This window comes from Peromyscus eremicus, chromosome 12 (genome assembly GCF_949786415.1).
Source record: "Peromyscus eremicus chromosome 12, PerEre_H2_v1, whole genome shotgun sequence".
Classification (NCBI taxonomy): domain Eukaryota; kingdom Metazoa; phylum Chordata; class Mammalia; order Rodentia; family Cricetidae; genus Peromyscus; species Peromyscus eremicus.
In genome coordinates this window covers 4,629,117-4,648,605 of record NC_081428.1, presented here as the reverse complement: position 1 = coordinate 4,648,605, position 19,489 = coordinate 4,629,117, and the positions used below count along the sequence as shown (strand labels likewise).

Below are 19,489 nucleotides of genomic sequence, written 5' to 3'. Positions count from 1 at the left end.
CAGTTCCCATGGAAAAGGATCCTGGCAGTCGGAAGGTAAGGAGTACCACAAAGTGACCGTAAGCATACTAGCTCACAGCCCTGCTCCAGGGAAAGGTTTTCCCAATGTAACACCTCTACCCTGGCAGGGGAGGGTTTCCCCAGGGAAAGTGTTCCAGTTCTGCTCAGCTCTGCTCCATTCTGGCAAAAGAAGTTCTCACCCAGACCTCATTCAAGATATTTATTAGGAGGGAAGAATCCAGGAGGGTGGATGCCTCTGCCAGGGTGGGAAAAGGCAGCAGAAAGCTGAACAGGCACAGGGCTTATGTAGGTCTTTTTAGGGGTGGAGTTTTTCCAGGGTGGAGATTTCCAGGGTGGGAATTGTTTGGATTTCAATTCCTGAGCTTGGACAAACTCAGAGATTGGCTGGATTTTGTGCTCAGAGATTGGTTGATTTCATACGCAGGGAATGGTTGGTTTTCCTGCTTAGAGATTGGTTGTTTTTTGTACTGAGTTGGCCAGGGGCAGAGTGTGTTTCTTTGGCTCTGGTTTCAGGGTCAGAGTATGTTTCTTTGGCCTACTCTTTTTTACCCTACATGCATAACTTCTCTGGCCCCAATGTCTGGGGCTGGAGGACTCACCCGGGAGTTGCTTTGCTCAAATAAACCTGTTCTTTTACTTTTTCAGTTCGACTTGATCTGGCTTACTGCATCGACAGAGAAACCTATTATCCCATTACAGAAAAACCTATTAAAAATGTATGACTTTCATAAGGTTGCAGTAAATATTCTTGCAGACTTCTCAACCCTGTCTTGTACTATTCAACAGCCCTTGCTTGATTCATTTCCACATCCGACTCGGTGCAATACTGGGCTCAACACACACGATGAATTAGCGTGTCCGTGGCTATACTGCTGCCAAGACAGGCTCAATAAAAACCAGTCAGAGAGCAGGCCTAAGTTTCTGTTTACTGTAAGGCAATACCCAGTTCCAGGAAAAGTCATAAACTGGCACCACCCCAGAACAGGCCAATCAGCATCCAAGGGGAACATACCTAACATTCCAAACTCAGGATTTCTGACCGTTAGAGATACGATCACCAGATGTCCCTGAGCCCAGCACATGCCTACCCCCTTTCACCAAGATACCCTAGACAAATGTCAGCCAATCAGGCTCCTGAACCCTGGAAATGCCCTCACCCCAGCCTATGCTATGATAAAAACCCTACCCCGACCAGGCCTGGAGCTCTCTGCTCTCACCACTATGTCAGACAGACGGAGAGCCCAAGCTTGAGCTTGAATAAAGGCTCTTTGCTTTTGCATATGCTTGAAAAAAGGTTCTTTGCTTTTGCGTATGGATTTGTCTCCTGTGGTCTTTCAGGGGTCTCCGAAATCATGGCATAACAACCACCAAGATAAAAGCTGATCATTTTCAGGCAAATCCAAAATGCAATTATTTTCTTTGTTTTGTCTCGTAAGGTTTCAATAATATCCTTACTAGTGGACATGGAATACAACTTTGCAGTGCGATTCTCATTCGAGTTTATCTAGCTTCTCCACACACATCATTCTTGGCGCCAATCTTCAGTCTCCAGGTCCAGCTAGCAGCAGTTTGTGCCCGCTGCCTGCGCGCATGCGCCTTACGCCTGAGTGTGTGTTGGGGGCGGGTGTGCTGCGCGCGCAGCTGGCCCGACCGAGTCCGGCCATCCTGCCTACACTCCCGATCCGGCTTGGCCCGAGGCGGAAGTGAGTGGGCGGGGCCTCGCGGGGCGGCCCGCCCCGGAAGTGGGCTGGACCTCGAGCCCCGCGGCGGACTCCGAGCCTCCCAGTCGGGCTGCGGCCGAGGCCGGTCCTGGCTTTGTAGCTCTCTCAAGATGGCGGCGCAGTCACCCAGCGGGATCCGCCTCAGCGCGGTGAGCAGCCGCGAGGGGAGGAGCGGGCCGGGTCCCAGGAGGGCGGGCGGGCGGGCCCGCGAGGAGGGTGGCAGTGGGCGGCGGCGGCGCCAGGGCCCGGCGCGGCGGCCGGGGGGGTCGCGGCGCGGCCGCAGAGCCGCCGCCATGTCGCTGCGCTCGGAGGAGCGGCTGGCCGTGAGGCGACCGGTGCGCGCCGGGCGGCTCGGGCCGGGCTGCCGTCCCCGCCCGCCGCGGGCGGCTTCCTCCTCTCGGGCTCCGCGGCCGCCGCCAGCTGTCGTCGGAGCCGCGCCCTCCCCCGCCGACCCGCCGGGCCCCGAGCAGCCCGCAGGCGCCCAGCCGCACGGCTCGGTCGGGGGCGGCAGCCCGTGCAGACGCCGTCCCCACCCGGGTCCGTGTCGCGCGGGCCTGGCCCCGAGGTCCCGGGCCTCTCGTCTCCTCCCCGCCTGCCGGGTTTGCCGCTCTGCCTCTGCTCCCGACCGTGGCCGATTCTGACAAACCCTTGTGGAGCAGTTGGGAGGGGTCGCACAAAACGACTTATACTTTCGGATCCAAAACATGGTGGGCGTGGCTTCCTCACCTGATGATTCCTGCAAAGTTTTGCATCTGCAGGCCCCGAGGCTCCTGGCGGGGAAAGTACTTCCTCAGCCGCGGAGGAGGTGGACGTCTGGAGGGTGGCTGCTGGGGTTGGGGTGTCGGGGCTGTGGTGTGGCATACCTGTAACCCCCGCGCTCGGGCGACTGACTGAAGCAAGCCAATTCCGGGACAGTGTAGGGGATACGGGGAAGCCCTGCCTCAGACAAACACGAAAAGGTACTCAGTGTTGTTATATTTCATTGCTGGGCGGTACGGATTTCCGGGAGCACCTTCCGTAGTTTCTCGTTGGCTCTGGAAGAATGCGTCTGCTCCACGTTCATTCATTTGTCGGTGTTCTTCATGCGGGATGTGATAGTCCGAGTGTGCATGGAATGTTGCCCGGTTTCATTGCCTCTGCCTCTTTGTGAGGTTGAGCGTTCTTCACGTTTTCTGTTATGTTTTTGTTTTAAATTGCCTGTTCATACAGTTTGCCCAAATTTTTTCACGTTTATTCATTTTATGTGTATGAGTGGTTTGCCTGCATGTGTGCATGTATGTTACCCTCCTGTGTGCCTGGAGATGAGAAGAAGGATTCAGATCCCTTCACTTACTGAGGGTGTGAGGTGCTGGGAACTGAACCCTGATCCTCTGTAAGGGCAGCAGGTGCTCCTGCCACTGAGCCATCTCTCTAGAGCCCTAGTTTGGTCATTCTTATTCCCCTTTCTTTTGAGAGAGAAATCGTACTGATTTATGAGACTTGTTTACATATTCCAGGTCAAGGGCCTTTGGTTAAATAGTTTGTTTAATGAAATGGTGTTTTAGTAGTTAAAAGAGTAACTTTATCCCTTCTTTACGAGTTCTTAGTTCTTCTCCCCAACTGGGTTAATCTGGACAGAGTAATAACACTCACCACTCTAGAGCCAAAAGAGTTCTTGTTCCCAGGGAAATAATAGAAATTATTCTGTGTCAGGGCTAGAGAGGTGCCTCAGCAGTTAAGAGCACTGGCTGTTCTTCCAGAGGTCCCAGCAACCTCATGGTGGCTCACAACCGGCTATAATGAGATCTGATGCCCTCTTCTGGCATAAAGGTGTACATGCAGATAGAGCACTCATACATAAAATAAATAAATCTTAAAAAAAAAAAAAAAAAAGGAAGAAAAGAAATTATTCTGTGTCAGTTCTGGGTAACCAAGGTCCTGGAGCAGGGATATAGATTGCCTTGAGTAATGAGATGGTGGTGGTGGTGGTGGTGGTGGTGGTGGTGGTGTGTGTGTTAGGGGTTATCCAACAAGGGTCTTCTTCCTGTTTGCCAGGAAAGTGTTCTGTTGCTGTAGCCCCAGTCTTATGGAAGCGTCTAAAAACAAAATAAAGTCATAGATGAGTACATTGGCCACATAATTGGCTAGAGTGTCAGGTAGCAGAGCAGGGAGATCTCTGCTATGCCTAACAATACATTGAGTTTTACCTACTGAGAATGTTAGGTCAGATGCAGGGTTGATGGTAAAGAGCTCTAAGAGGGACTGAAAAGTCAGGCCTTGTGGCACAGGTTGTAATCTCATCTACTCTGAAGGCTGAGGAAGGGGGAGTATAAATTAGGCCTGCCTGGGCTACAGAGTGAGTTCAAGGCCAGCCTGGACAGCGTTCTCAAACTAGAAGGGAAAGCAGACTCGGGCTGTATTTCAGTGGGACAGTATCTGCCTTCCATGTGTCAGGCCGAAGTTCAATCCCCAGCACTTGAGAGGCGGGCACTAAGGATAGTTCACGGGAATTTTGGCTGCTTTACAACATTCCATTTCTCAATCATGGTGTTGTAGTTAGCCAGACACGTACAGGATCTTGAATGCAGATGAAGCTTCAGGGAGCTTCCATTCACACCAGTTAGCTTCAGATATTATTAGTTCTGCTACAGAGTTTGAAATCTCTATTCTGGGTCAGGGATGTAGCCTAGTGTAATGACACACACACTTAGCACGTGCTAGGTCCTTGGTGCTACCCCAGTACGAAAAATAAAGACAAGTGCTGTTTCTTTTAAAAGTCACATCCAAGTGACTAGGCGTAATTGCACACACATATAAGTGTTGTGGAATATTTGTTTAAATATGTAAAGATGTGTTGCTGTTTTGCCTTGCCTAAAGCACCTGATTGGTCTAATAAAAAGCTGAACGGCCAGTAGTGAGGGAGGAGGTTTAGGCAGAACTTCTGGGCAGGGAGAGTTAAGTAGGAGGAGGAATTTAGACTTGAGGAAGAAAGAAAAGGAGACAAGATGCCAGGGGCCAGTCAGATAGACAGAGAGGAAGCAGGAAAGTAGGACATACAGAAAGAAAGAAAGGTAAAAAGCCCCGAGGCAAAATGTAGATGAATAGAAACAGGTTAATTAAGTTAGAAAAGCAATGGAACAAGCATAAGATAAGGCTGAGCATTCAAATAGGTCTCTGTGTCTCTTTGGGAGCTGGTTGGTAGCCCAAAGAAAGTTCCAACTACATATAAGCCCAACACTAAGAAGGCTGAAGCAGGAGGATCAAGAGTTCCAGGCCAGCTTGGACCATGTTTCTTGGCCCTTTTCCTAAATAAGAAAGATAAGCCACAGCCTGAAGAGTACTCCCAGCTAGAGTCATGATCAGGAGAAAAAGGTGAATTAGATGTTTAATTGGTTCTGGATCGAGTTCCCACCCTCCCCACCTCCTTACATATTACATTCTCTGATTCTTCAAAATGGGGGTGAAGAGCTAGGGGAATGGCTGAGTTTAGTAAAGTACATTGAAAGCATGAAGACCTGAGATCAGATCCCCAGCCCCCAGTAAAGTGTCCATAATCTATCTATAATGTCAGGGAGATATCTTGAGCTCTCTCTCCAGTTAGTCTAGACAGACTGGTCAGCTCCAGGTTAGTGGAAGACTGTCTCAAAAATAAGGTGAGCATAATTGTCAACCCTGTCCTTCACATTCATGTACACTTATGCACACCCAACACACAAAAAGATTGAATTGATACTGGGACTGGTAGTGTGTTTTTATAGTTCTAGTTACTCAAGAGACTGAGGCAGGAGAATCACAAGTTCAAGGCCAGCCTGGACGGACAACTTAGTGAGCCCCTGTCTCAAAATATAAGAGGACTGGGGATATAGCCTAATGGTAGAGCACTTGGCCTGGCAAGGGCAAGACTCTAGATCCCATCCCCAGTATACATAAAGACAAACAAACAAGAAAGCTTGGCCTGTGCCTGTAATCCAGCACTCAGGAGGTACAGGCAAGCTCTGTGAACTCTGAGTTTCATCTACATAGATGAGTCCAGGCCAGTCAGAGTAGCATTGTGAAACCCTGTCTCAAAAGTAAAGATCGAATGAAAGGAGGAAGCAAGCAAACCAAATTCCTTAAAATTGTCAGCGTTGCCAAATAGAGTGTTGTTGAAACCCTGGGTTCATCCCTTTTCAGATACACCCAGCATTTATCAGTTGTGAGTCCTTGACTGAATAGTCCCGTCTTGGGGACTTCCTTTAACCTTTCCACAGGACTGTTGAGACTTATACTCCCTTAGTAAGCACTTGCTTAGTAATTAACAGCATAAGCTGGTCCTGCCCTCATGACCTCACTCCTGACATAGATGATTGGACGTGTAGTTCCTTTGTACCCAAGATTCCAATCCGAAGGATGAGTGTGATAACTTTACCCATAACAGGATTGTGTTTTAAGTTTTTGAGGAACCATCATACTGTGTTCCATAGCAGCTGTACATTTTACATTCCCACCAAGTGTCAGCCTAAATAACAGAATGGCTCTCCAGAACAGCAGATTGCATTAGCAGGGAATTGCAGGCGGAATATAGTAACCATCATGGATGTAGCGAGGCCAAGGAAGACAAGCATGCTAAAAGGAAAGGGGAAAGGGTTGTGTTTTGAACAATTGTCCTTGGCTGCAAGGACCAGGAGCCAAGGATCCTGTTAGCCCAAGGCTGATCATTGAGTTTCTGGACAGGTGACATTGCAGAGCTATTTTCATCTATATACGAGGCTGTGGTTTTAGCAGTCTTTTGTGATGGTTTCTGTTACCTGGCAAATACTTTCATGGATATTCCCTCCCTATGTGGCTTTCCCTGGTTTTATTTTGGTCCTGACATGTGGTGGTATTGTGTTCCCCAAAATATTGTGCACCCTAATGAACTTATCTGGGGTCAAAGAACAGAACAGCCACTAGATACAGAGACTAGAAAATGGTAGCACTCACACCTTTAATTATAACATTCCAGAGGCAGAAATCCCTCTGGATCTCTGTGAGTTCAAGGCTACATTGGAAACAGCCAGGCATGGTGACACACGCCTTTAATCCCAAGAAGTGAGCCTTTAATCCCAGGAAGTGAGGGCAGAAAGCAGAAAGATATATAAGGCGTAAAGACCAGGAACTAGAAGCTTTTAGCTGGTTAAGCTTTTAGGCTTTTGAGCAGCAGTTCAGCTAAGATCCATTCGGATGAGGACTCAGAGGCTTCCAGTCTGAGGAAACAGGATCAGCTGAGGAACTGGTGAGGCGAGGTAGCTGTGGCTTGTTCTGCTTCTCTGATCTTCCAGCATTCACCCCAATAACTGGCCTCAGGTTTGATTTTATCTTTAAGATTCCTGCTACACTGACAACTGGCTTATTTTTGTAGGCTCCTTTTAAGCACAACTAAGGGGAGTTTCAGGGTCAGCTACATAATTGGGTAAGCAAGCACCAGTTAACATTAGTATATTTTTAATTAGCTGAGGTTTAGTCTTATCACTTTTGGACACATCTGCACAAGCTTGGATGTGACTCAGAAGGGGGCTGCTGGGTTTGTCCTTGAGACACTGTGAGGCTGACTTAGACCCTCCGTGTTCATTCTCTCCCTCAGCCCTGAATGTAAGGGTCTTGTAGATAAATGGTCCTTTGTTGGAGAAGACACCTGTTTGCCCTTCTCAGAGGACTGGAACCTGAGTTCAGTTGTGAAAGTGGGAGAGTTTAACCCCTTCAAAACCCAAGATGCGTGTACCTGTTAAGCAAGTCCTCTGCTTCTAGTGTATGGGCACACCCCACCCCCACCCCCGTTTTCACTGTTAGTTGGGTTACTAGGAAGTGGGGTGTGCTATGGAGGCCGATCAACAGCTGTGGTGTGGAGAGGTTGGGATGCTATAAGTTCAGAGCCAGGTTACCTTAGGACACCTTTGGCCCCCTTAATAACCATGTACTGCCCTCCTCTGTGGCTTGAAACGTACCAATAGACCCCTGGTTTCCATCCAGCCGAAGGGTCAAGGACTTCTGTCCAGAGCAGCTGGTGCTGAAAGCAGTGTTTTCTTTCCTAGCTTTACTGTGTCTGGAGCCTGATGGACCAAAGGTCTTGACATGTGTCTGCCTTGTTCTGCTACTGTAAATATCTCATCAAACCATTCCCATATTGGGCCATGGGTTTGAGGTAACCTAAACCTGTGTTCCAGCCATGGGCACTTAGATTTGGCTCTACAATGAACTGCCTCTTACCCCTTTGAGGTGAGAGCTATATTTTTTCATGTTGCCACTGTCCTTAGATGTGTAGTTCTAAATTTTGATATAGTTTGATTTATATACGTTTTTGTTCTATTCAAGAAATGATTTCCAAATCTAAAGTCATGAAGCTTTTTTTTAATCTGTTATTTTAGGTTTTTGATCCATTATGTGTTGTAATTTAGGAATTTGGTTTCCCAGTACCATTTGTTGAAAAGGCCTTTTTCCTGTGAGTGATCTTGGCACTGTATGTATAGGGTTTGATTGCAGGTTGCTTGCTGACTTGCTAGTGTGAATCTTGTTTTGGTTGTCCTAGGAGTCCACAGCTTGCTCAGGTTATCCTGTAGGGAGCTGATGTCTTTTGTTGCCTAGGTTTTATTTGTTCGTTTTTCTTGAGATCTTCAACAGCCCATGCTGGCCTCCCAACTTAAACTCAATAAGGATGACCTTAAATTTCTGATATCGTGATTCCCAGGTGATGGAATTACAGGCTCTTGATTACCATGCGCAATTTTATGAGGTGCTGGGGGTTAAGCCCAGAACTTTATGCGTGTTAGGCAAGTGGTCTACGTATTGAGCTACATCCTCTTGGGTTGGGGAAGTAGAGGCAAGGGGAGCAGAAATTTAAGGTGAGTTCTAAGCTACCCTAGAATACACAACTCCCCCCACACCCCAACAGAGTAGCTCACTGTAGCTCTGGCTGTCCTGAAACTCACTCTGTAGACCAGGCTGGCCTTGAACTCACTCAGAGATCCACCGGCCTCTGCCTCCCAAGTGCTGGGATTAAAGGCATGTACCACCAAGCCCAGCTAAAGATTTTATTTTTTATGTATATGAGTAATTTGTCTGCATGTACATATGCACACCAGAGGATGGCATCCCACAGTTGTGAGCTGGGAATTGAACTCATGACCTTTGGAAGAGCAGTGAGTGCCCTCAACTACTGAGCCATCTTTCCATCCCTGCCCTTTTAAAAAAAAAGTGTTTAAATTAAGTGATTATGTGTGTGCATTAAGCTTCCTATAGCATAGGGCTGATTGGCCTCTCTCTCCTTCATGTCTTCATATCTGTTATTGAGAGTAAAGTCATACTTTAACACCTTGGAAATTGCAGTGGTTTGTTATTTGAAGAAGTCATGGATACATACCAGGCCAATGTTCAACTTCAATAAACTTGGAATAGATAATACAACCAACTCAGAGTGTCAAATACTAAGTCTCTGTGAGGCTGCCAGCAATGGTTACTTAGTAAGGTTATTAGACCAATCAGGATGCTAATGAGCAAACACCTCTTGGCAAAGTCTTGTCTCAAAGTAGTGAGGTTTAGGAATTGATGTTTGTCAGACTTTAGGGTCTCAGCTGGGTCATTTAAAAACAGGTCTTACAAGGGAATTGGGAAAGCTATGGCATCGTGGACATAAGGAGACAAGTTCTTGATGGGTAAGCTATTGAGTTGTTTCCCCAGCCTTCCAGGAAGCTTCAAGGTTTTATCTCTTTGGAGCAAGCAATTAAGTCATTTTTTATTTCGTCTCAGCGTTGTTTAACACAGAGACAATGTATATTGGGTCTTGTGCTCATAATTAAGGATACATTAAATTATATGAATTGTTGGTTTGTTTCAGCTTTGCCCGAAGTTTTTACACACAAATTCTACTAGTCATACTTGGCCATTCAGTGCAGTTGCTGAATTAATAGGTATGTAAATTGATATTTCATATGCTATCTGCTAATGTAATTATAACTTAATAACTTCTGAAAAGTAATATGCAACTATACTTGTTAAAATATATCCTGAATAACATTGGTGTAAAAGCTGAATTAACAGTTGTTTAAGTTTATAGCACATGAATCACTCCTCACCTTCCCCATACTACCAGGTGTTTCCATAGCTTTCTTTTAGTTCTTAATGTGCTAAGTTTACAAAGCACTTACAGTGCAAATATTTTTACTAATTGTGAAAGTAAAAAAATAAGAATTATGCTTCACAGTGTGTGTAACATATAGAGTGGATTCATCCTTCATGTGTTAGAATTAATATGTTAAATTTATGATAGTTTCTTATTTCCTCTAAGGGAATGATGAGGTCCAGGAATATGCCTCTACTGAGCATGAGGCAATATATAAGTTATATTCAGATTTGTATCATGAGGTCATGATTTTCTTCTTAGGAAATTACATGAGCAAGAATAGGGTTTTTTTTGTTTTGTTTTTATTTTTCAATGTAGGCTTATGTTTTAAAGGAGGAAATGTTATTCTCAGGAGTTTCTTTGTATATTTTACAATGGGATCTTTATCAAAGGAAGGTCCTACCTGAGATATGGGAGGAGGAGGGACTTCTGAGTGTTTGTTTGTTAAGGAAGGGTCTCTAGGCTGGCCTGGAACTCACAGTAAGTCTTGGTCCTCAGTTTCTCTAGTGCTGGACTTGCAGGATGAGCACCCTGCCCAGCTTGCAGGAGCCCCTTTCCTTTGGTATACTGCTAAGGTTTTTCTAACATCAGAGCCAACGAGCATCCAGTTGATTGTATTTTTCTTTCCCAACTCTACAATGGATGTGCTACATATAACACTGCGAGTGTTCTTTGTTTTTAAATGGCAGCCTAGCAGAGACACCCAGGCCTGACAGTTGTGCTCCCTACGGTATTAACAAGTTAAGTTCTTAGTGAAATACTATTTTATCTTTCCTGAAGTGGTTGGAAGAGATTAATTGTAAGATCCTTTATAGAACACTAGTTTAAAAGCCATTTTAAAATTATTATTATTATTAATTTGGTTTTTTTCAAGACTGGGTTTCTCTGTGTAGCTTGAGCCTGTCCTGGAACTCACTCTGTAGACCCAGGCTGGCCTCGAACTTTTTTTGAGGTTCACCTGCCTCTGCCTTCCAAGTGCTCTGATTAAAGGGGTACACCACCACCGCCCAGTTTGATTTTTATTATTATTTTTTTTACATCCAACCAAAGTTTTCCTTCCCTCCTCCCCTCCCAGCCCTTCCCCCTCCCCCTCCCCCTCCCCTCCTCAGTTTCTATTCAGAAGAGGGCAGGCCTCCCATGGATAGCAACCAAACATGGCATAGCAAGCTGCAGTAAGACAGGGCACTTCCCCTGTATTAAGGCTGGATAAGGCAACCCAGTATGAGGAAAAGGGCCTCATTATTTCTAATAAATACTTCTAAGTATATTTCAATTAGGGGCTATTCACATGGATCTTGGATAAGTCACAAATTGATTTTATTACTGATAAGTTAAATATTTTTCTTTTTTAACATAGTCCTTTATTGTGCCTGTTCTGAGAAATGAGTATATAAACACGATGTTAGGGTTAAAGTGAGAAATGTACAGTGATGGAGTTGTACAGTTGGAAGAAACTTCACACGAATCCCAATGGTAGATACTTGTAGGAGGTAAATCTTCCATCTGTATGTAGCTTAGAAGAAAGGGATACTTTCTCATTCTGAACTGTTAGTTAGCTTCTGTGTCGACTCCTAGTACTCTGCTCTCAGTTCTGTTTCCCTCAGGATAGATAGACAGGCTGGTTTTAGGTCTTTGGGAGCATGGTGTCTCACACTTCAGTGTGGTGGTCACCAGTCTTCATTCCCTGCGTGTTGTGAAGGGCTGGGGGAGCACTAATTCTGATGCGGTCAGTGGAGGCAGTTTAGTTGTGTGTTTCAAACCGTAGGAAGTCCTAACAATTAGCTTTTAAAGTAATAATGGTATTCTAGTGCTTGTTACAACATTGTTCTAATGAACGGCTTCTTTAAAATACAGAATCAGAACTTCTCAAAACCCTTTGTCTTCCAGATAATGCTTATGATCCTGATGTGAATGCTAAACAGATCTGGATTGATAAAACAGTGATTAATGACCGTATATGCTTGACTTTCACTGATAATGGCAACGGGATGACTGCAGATAAGTTACATAAAATGCTGAGGTGTGTACAACACGTTATACTTCAGAAAGTGATGGCTTCTGCCTATTTGAAAATTTACTTGTGTCATACAAAACACCATTTCATGTCCTGAAGTTTGTTTTTAAACACAAAATGCCATCTCCACAGTGTGATCAGGTCTTCATTATTTCCTACAACTAGATTAGTAGGCACTCCCTCCATGCTCGTTACCCTTCCCCGTGTCTGCCTTACCTGCAACTCCAGCATTCCTTTAGGGTTGGAGCACATAGGTAGTAGCTATTTTTACTTTGGTGTGAATTAGGCTTACCTAATAGAGTTTCTATAGAGTTTACTGTGAGAATCGAGGAGTGTCTTTAAAGAGCTTGGGAGAATGAAGGGACATAAAATATTCATGCGGCCTCGGTGAAGTGTCTACACTGGGTACAGAATTAACAGTATAGAGCAGAGGGAGAATTCAGAAGCAGAAGCCTTCTGTTGTCTGCTGTGGGATGTCTTTCTGTATGCCGTGACTATGGGTTACTCCAATTGGCTAATAAATAAAGCTGCATTGGCCTATGGCAGGGCAGGATGGAGACAGGCAGGAATATCCAAGAGAGATAGTGAGAGGAGAAAGTAGAGTGGGGGGAGACGCCAAACCGCCAACCATGGGACGCAGGTAAAGCCACGGCACACATGATGATACATAGATTAATAGTTACGGGTTCAATCAAGTTATAAGAGCTAGCTAGCAAGAAGCCTGAGCCATAGTCCATATCATTTAATATTAAGCCTCTGAGTGATTATTTTGTAAGTGGCTTCGAGACTGCTGGGGCCAGGTGGACTAGAGAAACTTATGGCTACAGTTGTCTTCTTAAATGTTCCTTATGTTGCCAAAAAGTCAAATTGACGCCATCATTAATCATGCCACATAGCCTTGTTCAGAACAAGAGAATTGTTTATATCTAGAGGAAGTGATCTGTGGCCTGAAATCTGAAGGTTTGTAGACCTCCTGTTATAGCCCAGACATTTAGCCGTACATTCCAGGTGATGAGCTGGTGTAAATCCCTGAAACCCATTCTCAGAGATGTGGAAACACATCAAGGTGGGTCAAAGTCAAGATTATTTATACTCCCAGGGTGGGTGGAATCAGCATTTGAATCCAGGCTTTTTATTTAGTATTAAATTTATTAAATTTTCAAAAGGTACTTATACTCACTGAATTTTTAAAAATGAATGAGTGTTTATTGTTTGAATCGTTCTTCTCTTTATAGCTTCGGCTTCAGTGACAAAGTCACCGTGAATGGTCACGTCCCGGTTGGATTGTACGGGAATGGATTCAAGTCGGGTTCTATGAGACTGGGCAAAGATGCAATAGTTTTTACCAAAAATGGAGAAACCATGAGTGTGGGATTCTTGTCTCAGACCTATTTGGAAGTCATAAAGGCGGAACATGTTGTTGTCCCTATCGTGACATTCAACAAACACCATATCCTTTTGATTTTGGAATTAATCTGCAGAGAAACTTAAAAAAATCTGGACACTCCTTTTTATCTTCCTCAATTCTTGCCTTGCCCTGTCTTTTGTTTTAGAAAGGGTCCCTCCATGTTAGCCAGGCTTGCCTCCAAACTGCTGATTTTTCCATCCCATCCAACCAAAAGCTGGAATTAAGAGCACATAGCACCATACCATTGTCCTAGTTGGGGTTTCTATTGCTGTGACAAAACAGCATGACCAAAAAGCAAGTTGGTGAGGAAAGGGTTCATTTGGCTTACACTTCCAGATCATAGTCCTTCATTGGAGTATGTCAGGACAGGAACTCAAGCAGGGCTGGAACCTGGAGGCAGGAGCTGATGCAGAGGCCGTGGAGGGGTGCTGCTTACTGACTTGCTTCCTATGCTTGCTCAGCCTGCTTTCTTAAAGAATCCAGGACCACCAGCCCGGAGATGGCACTATCCACCATGGGCTGCCCCCCCCCCCCCCCCCCCCCCCGTTGATCACTAAATGAGAAAATGCCTTACAGCTGGGTCTCATGGAGGCATTTCCTCAACTGAGGCTCCTTCCTCTCCGATGACTCTAGCTTGTGTCAAGTTCACACATAAAACCAGCCAGCACACTCATGCAAAATTTTGTTGTTCTTTTTAAAATTATTTTTATGTGTGTATTGTTTGTCTGCATAGTGGATATGCACCATGTGCATTTGTGGTGTCTGTAGAGGTCAGAAGAGGGTGTTGGTTCCCCTGGTACTGCAGTTACAAATGGCTGTGAGCTGCCATGTGGGTACTGAGAATCGAACCCTCTCTACAAGAGCAACAAGTGCCCTTAACCACTGAACTAGCTCTCTAGCCCCCTAATTCCTGTTTTTTTAAATCATGTATATTTCATTTCTTGTCTGTATATACTTCTTTTACCCTGTGCCTGAAGCCCAGCGTTTGTTTTTTCTTTACTGGAAATTTGCTGTGGAAATCTTCAACATAATGAGGTTATGGTTGTAGTTGTTTGGTTGTTGGTTGGTTGGTTTGAAACAAGGTCTCACTAGGTAGCCCTGGCTGGTCCTGAAAAGTCACAGCGATTGCCTGCCCTCCCTGCTTCCTGCGTGCTGGGATTGGAGGTGCAGGTGCCCCCATGTCTAGTCTGTTGATTGTTTTCCAGGGCTGCAGGTGCAGCTTAGTAGTAGAGGACCTGGGTGTGGTCTGTAGACCACAGGAGGGCAAGCTTACTCCATAGCTCTCCTTGTTCTTCAACAGGGCTTCGTGTGTGGTAGAAATGACTGGACTCCACCTCTTAGGCAGCGGGATTACAGGCATGAGCCACTTTGCCTACCTTTTATATAGTTCCTTATTTCAAGCTTATTGTGGATTAATGAGAAAGCCTGGCTTGAAAGTTTCCCTAATAGTGAAAAAAAAGCAGGATGATTTGAGGAACTTATTGACATAAATCACTGAGTTAGTTAGAAATAATGAGTTTGCTCTCTTTTCCTCCCCCTTTTACAGTTGAAGTGAGTTGCCTGGAACTCACCCTCCTTCCTTACCTCACCCAGCTGGGTTATCGGTAGATTCCACTGAGCCCTGGGACATGCTCACTTTTCATCTTTCCTTGTGTTCATTTGAAATCACATTGCTTTTTTAAGAGTTATAAATAATTTAGGGATTGGTTACTTTGAGTTTGTTAAAGTTTGCTTCTGTATTGTAATTGTATAAATTTTGTTGTTGATTTCAATCTTTAACTAAGGACATACGTCAGATGATTAATTTAGCAGAATCAAAAGCAAGCCTAGCAGCAATTCTGGAACATTCTCTGTTTTCTACGGAACAGAAATTAGTGGCAGAACTTGATGCTATTATGGGTAAGAAGGGGACAAGGATCATCATTTGGAATCTTAGAAGGTAATTGTAGACCTCTGTTGGTAGTTGACCGTTTGGGAAGTAAAGTCCATGCACAGAGTTGGTTGCATTATGTTTAGCCTTATTACACAGACTAGAAATGAATGGTATACTTCTTCATTTGTGGTTTCTTTTACTTTCTCTTTCTTTCTTTTTTTCCCCGTTTTATTTATTATGTATACAGTGTTTTCCCTACATGTTTGCCTGAATGCCAGAAGAGGTCATCAGACCTCATTATGGATGGTTGTGAGCCACCATGTTGTTGTTGGGAATTGAACTCAGGTCTTCTAGAAGAGCAGCTAGTGCTCTTAACCTCTGAGACATCTCTCCAGCCCTGTAATATGTGTTTTCTGAGGATGTTTTATTGAACCCACTTTGGTTTCAAAGAATTACTTCAAATTGCTCTAAAAATTTCCTGATCCTATCATTAGTTTTGTTTGTTTGGTTAGGGTTTTTTAAGACAAGGTTTCTCTGTGCAGTTTTGGTGCCTGTCCTGGATCTCACTGTAGACCAGGCTGGCCATGAACTCACAGGATCCGCCTGGCTCTGCCTCCTGAGTGCTGGGATTAAAGGCGTGTGCCACCACCACCTGGCTATTATTAGTTTTTAATAGTATTATGTCTCTATTATTCCATTCCTAGGCTCAGAAACAAAAACTACCTTAAAAAAAAAAAAAAAAAAGAAAGAAAAAAAGATGAAATACTAGCTAGGAAGAATAGCTTGTAAAAATTAGACTGCATGAGCTAACAATCCAGCAAAATTTTGCCTTGCTAAAAATTTCAGCTCTTGAGTTTGTGAGATGGTTCAATGGGTAAAGATAAGCTTGCAGCCACGCCTGCAGTCCCTCAGATGGTATGGAAGAAGAGTGACCTCACCAAAGTTGTTCTTAAATCTTTAAGTCTCTCTCTCTCATGCACACAATACGTAAATGAAATAAATTTAAAAATTAAAATTAGTCCTTCTTTGTCCTTGGATACACTCCTTTACAGTCAAGAGCTTTAAATCTCAATAAGTAGTTGTTAGAAGTCTGCAGTAATTGAACCGTGGAAACAAAGCACAAATGGTGTGAAACTAAAGCGCTTTAGCATTTGTTTTCCTGATGTACTGCATCTCCTTGTGCTTGCCTTCACCTTCTCGAGAGTCCCTCTTTCTGGTTAGTTCTCCTCTTGTCAGTCAAGCTCTCTGGTTTTCAGTAACTGGTAATTCATGTGCCGTGTGGCTCTCGCGTCCCCTATGGTGCAGTGCAGGGCACTTGGCTCAGGCAGCACCCACATTGTGCTGTGGCCACACTCCCTTCCTGTGCTGTGCTTCTCTAGTCAGGCAGCCTCTGACCTTTGCTTGATCCTGTCCCTTCAGAAAGTGACATAAAGGTAACTAGTGTGAAACCCTTGGGTCCTCAGGTGTCTCCAGCTCTTGTATTTATCAGCACGGTAGTTGGCTGCTTTTCACACTGACATGAGTTCAGGTTCAGTTGTTCACCACCTCACCTGTTCAGAAGCATGTGGATTGTGCATAGCCTGACACCATCAGAGACTGCTGTAAAATCAATGCTGTGTCCTTGGGAATGCCAAGGAACGGAGTTTCTGTGTTGTTAGGCTTTCTCCAGGGGCACTATGCCATGTTATGTTCTGCCTAGCAGCTCCTGGTTGATGTGGTTTTCCTGAGTCCTCCTGGTGCTTCTTCTTTGTCTTGGATTGCTTTATACTTGACCCCTGACCCCTGTCCTACTGGGTTTTTTTTGCTTTTTTATTTGTTTTTTCTTACCATTTAGTATTTGCTTATTTTTCTTGATGTAAAGTTAAATTTTGCTTCTTTCTGAATTCTTTTCTTACAGTTACAAAAATGCAACAGAATTTGATTTTGAAAAGGATAAATATGACATCAGAATTCCCGAGGATTTAGATGACATTGCAGGGAAGAAAGGGTACAAGAAACAAGAAAGGATGGACCAGATTGCCCCTGAGAGTGACTACTCCTTAAGGGTATGTACTCAGCTGTCGCTGGAAACGAGCACTCAGAAAGCACTGAGCTCTTAGGCTTGCATTAGCCACTTGGGTTGTCTCTACTGAAAGTGTGTTAGACGTGAGTCACCATACTAACCTGCTCATTTGGGCACTGGTGGTGTTATTTGCTGTGAAAACCCTTTTTAATACGTGGGTTGGTGTATAGCTTAGTTGATAAGTGCTTGCTTCGTATACACAGGGCCCTAGGTTTGACCCATGGTACCACATAAGCTGGGTATGGCGGTGCATAGCTGTAATCCTAGAACAGGGGAGGTGAAGGCCAAAGGGTCAGGACTTCAAGGTCATCCTTGCCTACAGAGAGTTAGAGGCCAGCCTGGGTTACAGGAGACACAGTCTCAGAGAGAGCAGGGAGGAAGAAAACCTTGTTTTAAGTTTGAAGACATCAGTTCATATGGTGCTTTTGCTTCTCCACTCTGCACTGAGTTCATTGGAGTTGGCGAATCCATACATCTTAGGTTACCATACTGATGGATTCAAGTCACCGAACACCAAATCAGTGTTTTAAAAATGTGATGCTTTAGGATACACACCTAATACACCTTGATTTGTCTTCTAAAGCAATACATTATTGACCAGATATATACAGTAGTGACATTTGTAGTAAGTATCTCTTGAGGTTTGACTGCAGAAGTAGGGTTGTGTTTGTGCGAGTAAGTGTGTTAGTTACTTTTCTCCCGGTGCAGACACCCTTGAGTAGCACTTGAAGAAGGATGGTTTACTTCAGCTTACACTTCTGAGGAAGCTGTGATAGAAGGGAGAGGCAGAGAGGACAGAAGGAGGAAGATTTTGCTGAGCCAGCTTTCTCCTTCTTAGGTATTTTGAGACCCCAACCCAGGTGCCACCCACTTTTAGGGTGGATCTTTCCATGTAAATTAATCTAGGAAATCCTTAAAGGCACCCCCAGAGATTATCTCCAAGGTGACTCTCAGTCCTGTTCAGTTGACAGTGTGAACGTCACATGTGCACACTCACAAAGTGACTCTCAGTCCTGTTCAGTTGATGGTGTGAATGTCACATGTGCACACTCACAAAGTGACTCTCAGTCCTGTTCAGTTGATAGTGTGAACGTCACATGTGCACACTCACAAAGTGACTCTCAGTCCTGTTCAGTTGACAGTGTGAACGTCACATGTGCGCACTCACAAACTGCAGTGCTGGGATGTTGGTAACAGGATCAGTGTTTCTTGATTTGAATGAGAGGATACTAATTTTATGCTTTTTGTGCTAAAGTTATTACGTAACCCAAGCCAAGAATCTGACCTTTGCAATGTACATTTTCTGAGGTCTGAGGTATACATAATAGCAAATGTATACTGTTCGTCATATCCTGTTAAAGTCATGTTTAAGGGTGGAACAGGTCCCAGGCAATGAGAGCAAACAGTTCGTCTTGCAGTCTTTATAGAGACCATGAGTGGGTTTTAGAAAAGACATCATACCATGTCCTTGAAATCAGAAGCCAGGGGAAAAGTAAGAAATGTTCAGATTTTACTTTTCTACTGAGTCTTTCATCTGTTCTCTGAATTATTCAACACATTTTGTTCAGAGATTTCTTATAGTAATGGGGAGACGGAAGAACGTGTTTTAGCGTTTAATGGTTGTTTTTCAGTTTTCTAAGGTTTTCTGTTTCCTGGGTAGCCTGGACTGGCCTTCCGTCTCAGTCTTCCTGTCTCAGCTTTTTAATTGCTGAGATCTAGGCATGTGCCATTATGCCAAGCTTAGGTTGTCCCGTGTTAAGTGAAGACAAGCTGGGCGTGGTGGCTCACATCTCTCTCTTTATCACTCTGGAAGCTCAGGCAGAGGATTGCTCTTAGCTCAAGGCTGGCCTGGACTGCAGAGTGAGTCCCCATTTCAAAAATCTTCCCCCCAAAAAGAAAGGAATGAAAACATGTTTTGAGCTGGGCGTGTTAGCACAGTTTTGGGACCCCCCCACTGGAGAGACATAGAGGCAGAGGATGAGTGTACACAGTCGTTCTCAGCTACGTGGAAATAAATTGGAGTCCAGGCCTCCCGAGAAAAACACCTGCCAAGCTGACAGCATTCTCCTGTTCCAGATCGCTTGTTACTTTTTGCCTAAGACATTGTTTAGCTTGTCTTTAAATTAGAACACCAATAATGAAAGGTCAGGGTCAGAAAATGTCCTTTTTGTATGTTCTTTTCTCATCCATTTATTTGTTGTTGTTTTTTTAACTTAAAAAAATTAGTCTTTGGCCAGGCAGTGGTGGTGTATGACTATAATCCCAGCTCTTGGGAGGC

General features: G+C 44.6%; 1 protein-coding gene across 3 annotated transcripts in view; it reads left to right on the top strand.

The window, feature by feature from the left end:
• The first annotated feature begins 1,750 nt into the window (after positions 1-1,750).
• Morc3 (MORC family CW-type zinc finger 3) overlaps positions 1,751-19,489 on the top strand; it is a 51,305-nt gene continuing 33,566 nt past the window's right edge. For all 3 annotated transcript variants that reach the window (XM_059277806.1, XM_059277807.1, XM_059277805.1), the window contains exons 1-6: positions 1,751-1,890; positions 9,570-9,642; positions 11,742-11,874; positions 13,104-13,318; positions 15,068-15,215; positions 17,047-17,194. In XM_059277806.1, coding sequence (XP_059133789.1) covers positions 1,852-1,890; positions 9,570-9,642; positions 11,742-11,874; positions 13,104-13,318; positions 15,068-15,215; positions 17,047-17,194 — 756 coding nt within the window. In that variant the 5' untranslated portion in view covers positions 1,751-1,851. The remainder of the gene's footprint in view (positions 1,891-9,569; positions 9,643-11,741; positions 11,875-13,103; positions 13,319-15,067; positions 15,216-17,046; positions 17,195-19,489) is intronic.